This window comes from Limanda limanda, chromosome 4 (assembly GCF_963576545.1).
Source record: "Limanda limanda chromosome 4, fLimLim1.1, whole genome shotgun sequence".
Taxonomy (NCBI): domain Eukaryota; kingdom Metazoa; phylum Chordata; class Actinopteri; order Pleuronectiformes; family Pleuronectidae; genus Limanda; species Limanda limanda.
This window is the reverse complement of record NC_083639.1, coordinates 5,028,997-5,043,819: the sequence shown is the minus strand read 5'-3', so window position 1 is coordinate 5,043,819 and position 14,823 is coordinate 5,028,997. Positions and strand designations below refer to the sequence as shown.

At 42.3% G+C, this 14,823-nt stretch overlaps 1 protein-coding gene across 1 annotated transcript in view; it reads left to right on the top strand.

Moving 5' to 3' along the window:
- Positions 1 to 14,823, top strand: part of uba7 (ubiquitin-like modifier activating enzyme 7) — a 33,747-nt gene that overhangs the window by 14,031 nt on the left and 4,893 nt on the right. The window contains exon 21 of the mRNA XM_061070470.1: positions 827 to 1,018. Coding sequence (XP_060926453.1) covers positions 827 to 1,018 — 192 coding nt within the window. The remainder of the gene's footprint in view (positions 1 to 826; positions 1,019 to 14,823) is intronic.

Below are 14,823 nucleotides of genomic sequence, written 5' to 3'. Positions count from 1 at the left end.
CTCCCTCAGGGTCGTGTCTTGAGTCAGTGCTGCACACACCTGCCCCAAAGCCACAGGAACGGCCGCTCGCCTATTGTTCCGGGAGCAGAACTAATCACAGCACTTTACCTGTCGCCCGGGAGGTGACACCTGAGCCCGGCCTTGTACCAGCCGCCGCTGCTGCAGACACAGAGGGTGGGGGGGGGGATGGGTGCTGCTGAGTGAGGGGAGACAAAAGAGGGTTACCTTTTGTAATGGTGCAGAGACCACATGCTGCATCTTGTTCGGGAATAACTTTACCCTGACTCACCCTTTAGTCCTGTTGACATAAATGTGTTCATACATTAGACTGTACCTACACACTTAACCCAATATCAGTAACTGTAAATACTGTAAATGTTTTTTATTAGGATATATTTCCAAAACTGATTTTATTTTTATTAACCTCCAAGTTCAAAACATAAGGTTTATTTACATAGTGCTACTTGATGGCGTTGGATCCTATATAACAATGCAATATATCTTATGACCTGATCACGTGTTTACTATTTTAAATCATTGCTGTGAAATAAAAGCAGTGGAGCACAATGGAATTTGAATTGATTATGTTTGATTTTATAATACTAGAATGGCACACAGTAGAGCGCATAGAACAGTTCCCTCAAATTCAATCAAGTTGCACCAAATTGAACACACACATCGATATTAGTTCAGCCACAAATCTTAGATACTCTTACTCGACTGGAAAACAAAAGAATATGCTCATATCATCCAAGTGGAATTTGATTACAATGATGATCTTGGATTCCTGTTAAAAGTGAACTCCTCTTCTTCGTCTCCTTCACAGAGTAAGCGCATCGCTGGACGGATCATCCCGGCCATAGCCACCACGACAGCGGCAGTGGCAGGCCTGATGTGCCTGGAGCTGTATAAAGTGGTGCTGGGTCACCAGGACATCAAGTTTTACCGATCAGCTTTCATCAACCTGGCTATCCAGAGGATTGTTATGTGCCAGCCGAACAAGCCCCGGAAATTCCAGGTGAGTAACGGCTCCGTACACCCACAGGCCATTTTTAGTCCCACTTGTTGTCGCGGGCAGTCACCTCCAGGACCTGAGTGAGGCATTTTATAAAGCCTGACAGACTCCTACTGTATCTGCATTTATATTTTAAGCCTGTCTGCTTAGTGGATAAATCTGTTGAGTCCTTTGTAGGTTTACTTATTTCCTCTCTGGCTGGAGAGCATTAGGGCATGAATCAGTGCTCTCAGAGTAACAGACCACTGCTGACTCTCAGTCACTTGCATATAAGCCATGTCTTTAGCCGGCTCCATATAATCCGCTTGGAATTTAAGTGCAGGTAAGTAACAAATGTCTGCTTCTGTGTTTATACAAATTAAGTGAATTCAAGGCAACTTTAATTCAAACCTAAAAGAAAGAGGCTTGTTCTCAAAAAAGTCAAGAGTCTTTCAGGGTCAAATTGTTGTATGAGGTCAGACAAGGTTCAATATTGTCTATCGCTCTTCATTAAAATGTCTAGAAACGACTAGACTCACTATTCAAATCTAAATTGTTTCACTGATTTGTTCAGTAAAATGTTTGCCCTGTAATATAATTCCCTCACCTGTAAGGGGTCCTGCAGCCCCCTCGGCCCCCCTACTAACAGCTTCCTAACTACACCTATGTTATATATTTTTTGTTGACTTGTGTACTTACATGATCTAAAATGTCTCCTATAATGTTTGACTTTAGACAACTCAAGGTAACGGCAAGTTTCAGTTTTGTCTCCATTTAACACACGGCTAGCTAGTTAGCCAGTTAGCTGTTTTAGCCTTCCACTGTTTGTATTGGTCGCTCGTCGCTTTATTGTCGTTTTTTTGCGTAATACAAATAAAAATTTAAATTCTCCTCTTCTGTGAACATGATTTGAACGCCCATGATCCCTCACAATACCCTACTTCACTATAGTGACTTCTATATAGAGGGTTGTACAGTTAAATTAGCTAATTGGGGGAAAAATAACAAAAACACACTTTCGGGCACAACTGCATTGTCTCCACACCTGGCATTACATCATTGTGAGGATTATGACGTATAACAATACCACTGCTGGGAGATAGAAACTCCAAGAGTACATTTTAGATGTTTATTTTACACTTAGCATGAGGACCTTAATTTAAAAAAACATGTTAAACTTCTATTACATTTATAAGACCAGTCGGGTTGTTCCTGCTGGCCTCGTTCCTTTCGTCTCTCCGCCGCGAGTGCAATGCATGATGGTCGATATTGCTTCGTTAGTGACAGGTTGTACTTCTATTTTTTACGATGCATTGAGAGTGCAATACATAGCACTATATAGTGATAGGTGAGTGATTTCAGACACAGCCTAGGTCTTTTGTTATTGTTTTGAGAGAACCCTAGTGGCAGAAGCTTCATATTGTACATTTAAAAAACAGACACAAAATGGCTACCAACCAAGCAAATCCATGGGTTATTATTTTGGATCAAGCCTGAAAGGAGATGTGGTCCAATCTTCCTGCTGCCCTCTCCCAGGCCTCAATATGTTACCTCTCAGCTCAGACACTGGAGCTGCCCTCCCCAGCTCCCTCACTCAGGGCTCTGCACCTCTGACAGACAGGGGTCAATGGGGGTCAACGTGTGAGGGTAACTCCGTCCCGCAGGACGTGAGGGTGCAGTGACAGGGGGCTCTGAGACACTGTAGGTCTGGTTTCAGCTTTGGTTACGGGCAAAAATGCTGCAGCTGCATAAAAAGGCTGGTGTGATGACAGAGGCAGCTGTGCAGTCCTGAAGTTCCACACATGCCCTCTTACTTTTCTACAAAGACACTGGTGTTCTCACAGTTGTCAAGTGTCAAATCGGTCAGAGTGTTTCCACACACTTGTATCATTTTTTTCCATGTCTTCTAATATTTTCTGGACGAAACACAACATTGTCCGAGCAGCGTGGAACATTGGATCCACTCAGTGATTGATTTCGGTCACGCAGGCAGATTACCTGACATCATCACCAGCCAGAGGGTTTATATTCCAGTGTTGACTCATATAGTCAGAGGGATGGGAAGACATTCGATTTTACAGTCCCAGGCTTTACCAGGCTTTTTCAGTGTTGCAGCATCAGCGTTCAGGCTTTGTGCTGCTCAGCAGAGGAAAAGAGCAGCGGCAGACCCCACCGGAGGAAAAACAAGGCATCTCTGAGGCTCTGGGCCGGTGTTAAGGGACTTAGGGACAAATCTTACAGAATTGGACATTTGAAGGCTCTAAACGAGGAGCATCTGTGGAGTCGTTAGCTTTTTTTACAGAGAGAAAGAAGGAGTTGTTGTCGGCTTCCTATCCCTCAACCCCCTGAATATGAGATGGTGACTCAGCAGCATCGTATGGCATCAGTTGTTGCAGTGAGGGAAATGCTTCCAAATTGTCTATCCTTAAAAGTATCTGGTTGATATGATCTCATCACAAACCTATGTAAGCTGCAGTGTGCCAACAAAATGGTGTCCGCCATTACATAAGCTGCTTTCAGACATGAACTGAAGTCCACACATTTTCCTGAAGTTTTCCAGAGGGGCTGTATGTGAGAATACGAATGTCTGAGTCAGTTGCTCTGGACATTTTCTAAAAATGTTCCTAGTGGGCGTGTTGATGACATTTCAAACACATAGTGGCTGCGATACTGGAAGAATACAACTGTCTCAGGATGAAAAATAAGATGCCATACGTGTGGAAGATGCAGACTAAGATGTCAACCTGGAAAGACAACAAGGTGAAAGCTTGTGGCGATGTCGGCTGAAGCTGGTGTTAAGAAAAACATGCGATGGCTGTTCTTTTGAACACGTCTTACCCTGAAAATCTCCTGCTGCTTTCATCATATGTGTCTGAAAACAACTATAGTTTGTCATTTCTTCAGTACGTCAACCATTATACTTTGATAACACGATTTATGGGATCCCTATTAAAATGATTAATAGTTATTTCTTCAAAGTAAAGACAATTAACCCAATTTTGAACTATTAAATATTGATACAGATATCTACCTCAGTTTTAGTTGAGATTTCTTTTTTTCCATGACATCCAATATGCATTCATTTTCCCGTCTAGAGTCAAGGGCTCATATTCTCTGCAGCTTCCTGGGTGATGTTTATTGATGTTTTAAGGATGCTTGTCTTTTCCAGTGATCTCCCATGTCTGACTAATGGTCTAGACATGACCTCACCAAGGAAAGCGAGAGCATAATGTTTAAAAACTGTATGTAGGCTCTGTTTTCATAACTCTTTGCAAGTTTTGAGCCCTGCAATACGATTACCACTTTTCAGTCTTATGCACAGAAATATGTAAATGAAAAAAAGGATGTAAATATGAATTGTTTAAAATTGCACTAAACAAAACCAACATCCTGTTAATAGTCTCTCGTATCTCTAATCCCTCCAAGATCAGAGGTTTTATTAGACGGACTTTAAAGCTGCTGCAGACGTGCAGCTGTTGAATATCAGGGATCAGACATGCACTATCAGGAGCTCGGCTTACTTTTGCAACGACTCGGACCTCACCCTTCCCGAGATCAGCCTCAGTTCATTAATATCAAGTAACAGCACTCACATCTCACTGGTAGTGGCCCACCCAGTGTCCGTCCATCGTTCACCACATCACAGCCTTACGTGTTTTGCAGTAACGTGACCTTCACTTTACCAACTATGGCAAAGAAAAGTAGGTGAGTGAGATGATTGCTTTGATTCAAGGCTTTTGAATCAGGTGTTTTTAGACGTGGCCTCTCTGTCTACTCACACCTGCTTTACTCACACTATAAAACTCAAATAAGCGACTCCCTGTTCTCCCACCACACCAAATATTTTCCAGAAATTGTTGCTTTAAAGCAGCTGTTTCCCAAAATAGGAAGTTCCCCTGGCTTCCCCCCCGCTGCCGCTGTTCTCCATATGGAGGCAGAAATATGTAAACAAATGGGAGCTGGTCGGCTCGATGCTGCGGCGCTTTAGTTCCACTTCTCTCCCAGTGTTTGTTTTTCCGTTGGGGGAGCGAGGCACATGGCACAAAGAGGGAACAAGTTTGGCAAACACCCAGAGATGAACTTCTTATAAAATGGCCAGAAATACTTGCAATAAAATCTGTATAGACAACGTTATATAGTCGTATTATATAGTCCATGTAAGTAGCTGGAGTATTATTTTACTTTGCCATAGACTGTATATAAGGATGGACGACATGGCTGCTCCCAAAACGTGAACCCACAGTATCTTCATCGCCATTTGGTGGCAGGTCATAAATCCAACCTAATCCATGTTGACAATTGGACATGGATACATCTTTTTTCAGTAACTCAATCTCCTGATCATATATTGTTCCAGACTTTGGCTCCAAATTTGCAAGATGGCAGTGTTTGGATCTGGTATATTTTGGCTGTATTTTTGGATAGTGGGAGGAAGTGGAAACCCGTCATCCATCTTTATAAAAACTGTATGCACCTTACTCGTAATTGTTGTCATCTCATACTCAAGGAGGAATTATTTTAATGTTTTAACTCACTTAAACTTTCAGCTCATTTAATATAATAACAACAGTGGCATATGACGATGCCACAGGGTCTCCCCACAACAACCAGGGACAAACCATTCGGGCTTTAACATTTTATTCAAGAATGTCAAACATAATGTCACCAAACTCTTAACATAAACTTGCCAGCAGTTTCTGCTGACGTTCCATCTTTCCAGCTGGCACCTCGGCAGGCTCTATAAAGCATTTACTGTCATTTATCTCATTACCTCAGTTTTATAACTTAACAACTTGTTTCAGTTCACTTCCAATAGCTGCCCAGCACCAAACAAAAGTGAGTGACTGTGCGGAAAGGAAGTCTTTGGAAGAGGCTGTACAGTTAGTAGCCTCAGTTCACCTCAGCAGACGGTCGTGTTATTGCAGGAAACAAAAACCTCAGAAAACATAAAAGGGTATTTCAAGAGCAGCAAAGATTAATGAGTTCTGCTGCAGCTGTAACTGAGCTGCACCCTCAGTAAAGCTCCACCTGAGGGTCAGGACGGAGGAGGACATGTTCAGTTGGGTATTAAACAGCTCCATCTTCAACCCCTGCAGGAGCTTGCCCAATACATACCAGCCCATGCTGTCTTTGTCTGCTGGGCTGCCTGCTTGTATGGAAATACTCCCTGTTCCGTGTCTGTGCACACATCCTCCACACACTGGTCTTAACTTCGTGCCCTTTCACGCTCCCCCTGTGCCCCTGTTCTCCAACTTGCCCTTTCAGCAACTAATTGAATTAGCAGCGTCGGAGGCCAGGCTCCTGATCTCAAGGAAGCCACTCCAAGGTCAATGCTCACACTGGTTCTTTGTTAATTGCCTGCAGAAATGACGGCTATTTCCTGCCTTCACAGGAAGCAATGTATTGAAACCAGATTTCCCAGACAGCGCTTACCGTGATGTGGTGGTATGGTCTGTGGAGCACCAGGAGGAGGAGGGCACTTTGTTTTGTGTGTTCACCTTCTCTAATCTCAGTTTCTAATAACATTTCATTCACAACTTGGAAAGATATGTTGGTTTTGCATGTGGACAGCAAAACCTCCAGCTACTTGAGCGTGATTTGAGTGCATTTGTGTAATTGGGGGTCACACATCTGTCACACAAATAACAGAGGCTGGCTTACGGGGGGGATAGGGAACAACAATGGGGGAGATTTGCCTCGCATGTGGTTAAATCTGTTGGTTTCCTGGGCCTGTGCCGGTAAAGGAACAGGGTGAACACGATCCACGGCTCCTCAGTTCTCCTCCGGGAGCTGCGGCATGGAGCTGCATTGTGCTGTTTGTAACTCAAGACCCCAGACATGAATAGTGCTCACGGGATAATGAGTAATCTGTGATCAACACAGGCGGCTTGTGCCTTCTGTTGTTTTTTTTTCTGTTGTTGTTGTCGGTATTGTGCGTTTGGCCTTATGTTGTTAACTCATCTGTTGGTTTATATTGCACTGTTCCACTAGTGCTGCTCTTAAGTTCCCTTTTATTCAGTATCTTCCCATTTATGTCGTCAACAGGGGAATCTGCGTGAAGTGCATTAGATCAGAGGGTTCAAACTCACGCACAGACAATAGAAGATCATTTAAATAAAAGCCTTTTATACAGTTTCATTCATGTAGTGTTGCTCAGAGTTTCAACACACATGTTCCCCATTTAGCCAAATACAAAGTCACTCGGTCATTAGCAGCTCAGTTTAAAAAATCTTTCATCTCATATTCGACATATTTAAGACAGAGGCCAGAGTCTTTCATGAGAAACCCTATAACAGGACTGCATTTCAATAAGTGAGCTCAGGGTGCAGACCTGAAGATGGAATCACTTTTCTGAAGAGTCCTTGAGCAAAGCAATGAATCCCTACCTGTCAGAGGCTCCATTAACTGACCCTGACCTCTGACCATAGTCTAGCAGAAAGCATTCACAATATTAAAAAGGGCATTTCTAATTGACCATTCACAAAACCTTCACCCCTGCACAGATGCCTGTCCAACTTTGGCCTTCATACGGAGCTCTAATTGATACATAAATTAAATAGAGGCCTGTCTTTTTTTTTAGTGGGTTAACCTTATAAATAATGAAAAATAAAAGAGCAAATGCATAAATGTATGTATTTACTGTATTCTGTTCTAATGTCAGCAGATTTTTAGCATGTCCTGCTAACTGGCTCAATTGGCTTATGTTAGCTTGCTGTTCACTGTCATTGCAGCTTTAGCCACTGATTCAAAATTTAAGGCCCTTTTATATAATTTCCTTTATAAAAATCGTCTGAAATGTTACAAACTAAGACGGAGGTAGCATTTTTTAAATGAGCAGTTTATAATATTCAGGGCAGCTCGAGTTCATACCGAATCATTGTCTTTGGCATCTTCTACCTGGCTCCTCTTTTTTATCCTGCGATATTAACCAATCCCCAGTTTTGTCCCTGTTGTCAGAAACGTCATCAACTCACTCGCTATAAATTTCCCTGACATTTTTTATGCTTTTTTTTTTTTTTTAAATCTTCCGAGTAAATATTTTACTTGGGGGCCAATAGGAAAAGTCCTGGAAAATGTGCAGAGCAACATTGAGCAAACTGAACATTTGTGTTCTCACATGCAGAGCCTCTGGAAAAGCTGCAGACTACAGTGCATGTCTGAAAGCGTCTTATAAAGCTTATATCACAGTTGGAACATTACATCTATAGATCTTTTCAGTACTATTATATGCATATATCTTTATGCACATATCTGTGTTCTCTAATGGAAAAAGAAAGAAAATAACTTTTTACTTGTGCCACATGCATGTGTTCATACAGGAATTGGAACAGTGATTGTGCATCAACAGATTGTGGCTGCAGGGTTATTTACCCATTTACTAATGGGTGTTATTTATTGATCTTATGCTAAGTGTTTTCTTTACCTCCAGATTATTTTCCCTTAATTCCCTTAAAACATATGGCAAAAGTCAGTGTGGTTTGAGGACTGAAGGCTCAATTATCTCTGGAAAAATAAATATAATTAAAAATAATTCTATATGTTTAGTTGCGGTACCTTTACATACTGTTTATGCACTTTTGCTGAAATAAAGGATAACTGAGAATTTCCTCTGCTTGTAACTGAGTGGATGCAGCGTCACTGTGCCCCATTAAATGTTCGATGCCCGGTGAACGTATGAAAGTCTTATGTCTGTTTTACTTGCTTTTGTCCGACATCAGATAAAGTAACAGCTTTTTAACCTCTGACAAGGAATGGACATCGTATTGACTCACACATATCAATAACTTGCTCCAGTGACATCTCTCCACACTGCATTACAGGACACAGCCAAAGAGAGTGACCTTTGATTACTAAAGCAGCTGATCAATGTCACAAATTGGGATGTGACACCAAAGGGCACATTGATCCCAGTTTACGTCCAGAGCCATAAGCTCATGTTGAATTGAAACTTGTCAGTGACACATTTGTAGATGTTACAGCTGTGTCCCAGCTCCACTCTACACACCAGTATGGACTTATAGTAGGATGCATTTAGTGTACGTGTTGTTTACTGTTTTGTACCGGAAATAAAACAATACATACAGTAGTGGAGGAGATCATAAATAATATTAATATATCGAAAAAACCTCTGTCAAAGAAACATGGACTAATAGACTTTTAAAGCATTTATTAGAAATGACGCACTTGTGTTTGTACCATCCGATTAATCACTATGCAACATTTCAATTAGAATGAATGGCGTTTTAAGTGCGGAGAAATACTGTGTGAGTGTCTCTGCAGGCTCCAACGTGTCCGCGGCCCATTTGTAAGAGGAGCGTTTTATTGACTCAGACCTTCTGCCCCAGGTCATCTTCAGTCAGGTGGAGCGCCATTATCTTCTCATTTGAAAGACAATCACATTGAGATTCTGTTTGCTGTTTTACACGTCAATGGAAGCCTTTCAGCGGCCACGGGCTGAGATGAGTCTGTGTCACTGTCCTGAGGAGTGTCTGCATACTGCTGAGCTAGCTGCTCCTCCTCTTCTTCCTCCACCCTGCACCACCGGCATATATCACAAGTCATTCATCAAAGCATATGGTTAACAGTCTTAAATATGCATTGCCTTTGATACAGATTGTTCCATTTATAATGGAATAAATAGACAGTGTGTAAAGCTATTGTCTGACATGAACTCTGTATATGAATACAGCTTTTCAGGTCAGGGGTGGTGCCTGGGTGGAGCCTGGGTGGAGCACGCAGGAGGCAGGACATAATCTATAAATCACACTGTGGAAATCACACGTTTTTGCACGACACCAGCATCTGCCCTCATCCCCAAAAACGCTTGAATCTCATCTTTTCAAGTCGACAACTATGTCTGTATCTTCTACGTGTCTGACACCTCTTTTTCATCACAATAAGTTATTATTTTTGTGGATTTTTGACTCAGAGATTTACGTTCTGATACAGAGCTCCTCCGGAAACTTGCAGGAAAATGTCTGACAGCAGCTCACAACTGCTGTTCCATCAATTCTCTGGGGTGATGGCAGATAATCGCAGAGGGCTGCAGTGAGCAGTTGGAGGTCCCAGCCATCTGTTTCTCCGCTGCACTCCAAAGAGAGTGTGGATCAATAGTGATCAGGTAGCAGATGACACGGACAAAGGGCCCTTTTTACATGACAGTGGTTCTGTCCCTTGGTAAGAAAGAACAGGAAAACACAAACCAACATGTTCCTGATAATGTACAGTGGGACCCAACCCTCTGAAACCACTTTGACCAGCATCACGTCTGATTAATCTGCCTCAAAACAGGATGCACATGTGTTATTACTCTGATTCATGTGATTCTAAGAGGTCAGAGGTCAGGTCAGATAAAGCCTGTGAAGGTGTTTCTGGCTGGAAAACACTGAGTGAGACTCTGTTGGCACAAGCGTTTGTGCTGAATTGAAAATGATGTTGGACTCAGTCTATAGACAGAAAGACTGTAGCTTTTCAAAGTAATTACATTTGGACATTATACATTTTCATATTCTTCAAGGCAGCTCCTCAAACTCTTTTTAAAAAAGCGTAGGCATCCAGCTATTGATCACACAGGAAGCTCCGGCTGACTCTTGTTTCATACGTGCACATAACATAGTTTAATCTGAGGAATTTACTGGTTCTCCACAACTGAACTAGAAGAAAATGTAATTGCTAAGCATTTTTATTCGCAAGGATTAAACATGAATGCAACACACAGAGTCACATCAGACACTTGTGACCTTTGCAGAACATTTCTATCTGTGAGCTTCCATCCATTGATGCTGTGACGTGATTGCCAGCGTCTGTGTGCATCAGTGCTGGCTCTGTGCTGTAGGTGTGACGTAGAGGAAGGTGCATTAATCCTGCATGGGTGAAGTCAAAACGAAAAAGAGGAAATCAGTTGACCTGTAAATGCAGTAGTTGTTTGAAATGTTTCCTTCCCTTGTTAGAACCATTTACTTAATTTGTTTTGACTCTGTTGGTTTCACATGATCAAAAAGGACAATGTGCCAGCTCCGCTTGAAGTGAATAATTGATGACATTCAATCTAGCAAAAAAAAAAGGCTTGAACAGAAATTTCCCTATTTAATTTTTTTCCAGACATGACTTTGCGTTTTATCTTGCTGGACTGTCAGGATCTCCAGCATATATGAGGTACTGCTTGACTTCCTGGCTCAGTTGAGGCCTTTTTAGAAAAGAGCCTGATTGTCCAGAAAAGGAAATCAAGCAGGAGCTGAAGGAGATTAAGTTGAACCTATGATCCAAAAAGACCACACAGCCCCTGCGTCTGCCTCCCCTGAAGCTCACTTTGAAGCCCTGCAAAGGAAAACAGTGGCCTTTGAAGAAACAGGCCTGTAGCCACAGCCGCTTGTAAAAACGTTACCACTGTTGGGAATATGGCCAGACGCTGGAGCTGGAGCTGGAGCGTGCCGCTGCCGTGCTGTTTCTTGTGGCAGACTGCAGGGAGGAGAACTTATCAAGGTTTGCCTCCACTGATCCCAGCTTCCCGTCTCTGAAAGTGCTCCATTGTCTTTACAGGGCAAAATTGAAAACACATATTATGATTTCTCTCCAAATGCAGTGACCTCTGTGAAATGATCAGCTCCCTGAAGGGGACCACAATCACCCTGGGATTCATTCTGCCTCCTTATCAGGTCCGACTAGGCTGAACTTCCTCTGGCTGCTCTACATTCCCACACATTCACGTATATCTGCAGACAGAGGCGTCTATTTTTGGATTCCATCAATCAGGAGGTATCATACCAGACTTAATTGTCTATCAGATCCTGTGTTGTTATCTGTCCTTGTGACGTCTATTCATTCAAAAATCATTAAAACTAGAAAAAAGACATAGAGCTCGGCTTCGATCAGTTTGCATGAGCTTTCTACTTGCTCTTTAATACTGAACATGTCTATAATTGGGGGGTGAAACGGGCTTGGGTTAGGTTTGGACACAAAACACACAACGCCTGTTGGGTTCTGGTCACAATTGGTTAGTTTTCACTCGGTCAGTTTCGGACAGAAAATCGAAGCCCGGGCCGTTACAATCCAAAGACTTTGTCAGCTTTAGTTTCACTGGGCTGTAGCTCATTGGAAAAAAAGCACCTTGTGGAAAACTAAAACAGTTTTTTATGAATTCTGTAAAGTTGAACTGTGAGCACAGGAACATGGCTCATATGTTCGGTCTGTATTCAGTTGGAGATGGCGTTCTATGGAACATTGCTTAAAGGTCATTTTTGACTTCATGTTCTCGAGCTACGTAGAATGTGTTGGTATAAAAGATGTGGTTCTATACTCTTCTATGGGTTGTATGCATTGTATTGTTTTCATACAGTTTCCATATAGTTGCAGTCACTTTCACGTCTCATGTTATAGGGAACAGTAAGTTTGTGTAGCAGACATGTTCACTTTGTGATGAAGAGGAAAACAATCACATTTTTTTTTCTCCATATTTTTACCACTAGAACTAGATTGCGAGGGTGTATTTCCGCTGCATGTGGTTATTTAAAGATTAATTTCATTTTATTTTTATTTTCCCTGGCAGGGGTGACTGTTTACATTTAGATTTTTCAGGAAGAGCAGGGGAGCTGGCCCAGCGTCCTGTCAACAAGAGGAAGCTGCCTGAAGAGTCGGTGTTTCGTGTAAAATGATATTGTCACATCCGAACGGGGAAAGAGCAAAGAGGAGACAGCTGATTGGTGCATTTCAGGGAAACTCAGCAGAGAATGATACAGACAGAAACTTTTAAGGGATTTGTAAGATTTTCTTTGATAGAGCAGTAGAAGATTTTGGATTTGGCCTTGTTCATTTAAAAAAAGGAGAAAATACACTTGTGTAACTATTAAAATTAGGGTGTTTCCAGATTGTGATCCTAATGATGAAGTACAGAGAACAGTTTCCATAGCAACGATACAGTCTGTGATCATCAGAAGAGAAAATCTCAAAACGTTATTGTGTTCCTTTATTGTTTTGGGAACGAGCAGCTGTGTCATGTTTTAGGGGGAAGTTTAGAGCTCTGTTTGTAATCAAGGCCACAGTATGTGGAGCAGATGAGACATGTGGCTGCTCTCCAACAACACAGAACACACAGTTCCAACACGCACGTCAGCCACTGTGGCTTTATTCCACTCAGGCCCATGAAGTGGCCGTTTGTCTCGTCCCTTTCCTCTGATGTCAAACTCAGTTCCCCTCCCAGAACCCCCGGCCTCCGGCTCTGCTTTACATCCAAACAGACCCCTGGACATCCAGTGAGATATGTTTCTTCGCCAGACGCACTCCAAATCTATTTAGAATGCATTCAACACGAGCCAACTGGAGTTCAAGCTGGTTTTGTGAAGCTTAGCCACCAAGTGACACTGGGCACAGATTTGTCATGCTGCTAACATAACAGGTGACCTCTCAGGCTGTAATTTTAAACTCCTACAATTAGTCAACCTTGGCCAACATTAATAGATTGGACTCATGTGATGTTATATGCAATATAAGGTTTTCATGAGGATTTGGATTTGTATTCCTTCTTCCACCTTTAAAACAGTTTATTTATTACCTTTGTTTTGTTTGTTTGTCTATTAGTTATCAGGATTACAAAGAACTATTGGACAGATTGCCATGAAAATTGGTGCGGATCCGGATCAGGGGACGGATGCAGGATATTTTTTTCAAGTTGCAAGACATTTTAATAGATTTCTAAAAGATAAATTCATGGATCTTGATGAAGAAAATCAGACATGATCAGTGGACTGATGTTAATCATGTTTGCAATTTGCTGTAGATCCAAATACAAATCTGGATCTAGTGAAATAGAAATTACTATCTGTGGGGCTTTGGCGGAGGTTCTCCCTGAGTGCCCTTCCATTTAAAATATTTGTCCAATACAAAGAAGTTCGTACGTTCATACGTTTATATTTTGCAGAAAAACAATAACCCTCAGCGTCACATTTCTTCTCTTTCCACAGAGATTACTGCTTCGTTGGGGCATTTCTGTTTTTTTATTCTGGAAGTTCCGTGACAAAGAGATACTGTCGTTGTTGCCGAAGGGAAACCATTTAATTGTTTCCAGCTGCCAGTTTGGCATCCTCGTGCTTATGTTTTCTCTCCCCCGCCGTCGTGCTGAAGAGTTCATGTCACTCCACATGTGTCCTGGCGCTGGCGTTGACTAACTTCAGGTTCCCATCAGAGCTGTGTGACAGATATGAGAGCGAGCGGAAGGGAGGTGACGGAGTAAAAATAGCCGGCGTGCCCGCTTTGCATTGTGTGAAATCAGCAACTACACACACAAGGCACTCGTAAAAAATCTGTGGCCTAAGACCACTTAAAACAAGGTCCATTTTACAGTGCAACAAAGAGTTTGCATTCGCACAATCATTAAGAATAAGAAAGTATTTTGTGCACTGTACATTTCAGACCCTGGCTGTGTTCTACCCGTTGAAAGTTTGAGGTTGTACTGATAAATCAGTGCATAAACACTAAAGAAGCTAACGTGAACAGCATCTACAAACAAAACGGGCTTTGTCTGGGAAACTGGGACAAAGGACCGAGACACCCAGTGAGACTTTAGGGAGAAGTATGCCTCAAGTGTGTCTCCATAACCCCACATCCCTGTGTGTGGTGGGAGCTGCGAGGGCCAGTCAGAAAGTTCCCCTTGGCCGCTGGAGCAGAGATAATTGGACCCAGGTTTAGCTTGAGTTTTGGTATTTGCATCTCGAGCCAAGTTTTGATCGTCACAACTTCTCTCGCCAGAAAGCGCTTGTGCGAGCAGGTTCGGCCTTGGACATTGGACGGTGACATATTTTGAAGTATTTTCTGCATGTGCGGAATCCTGACCCTTT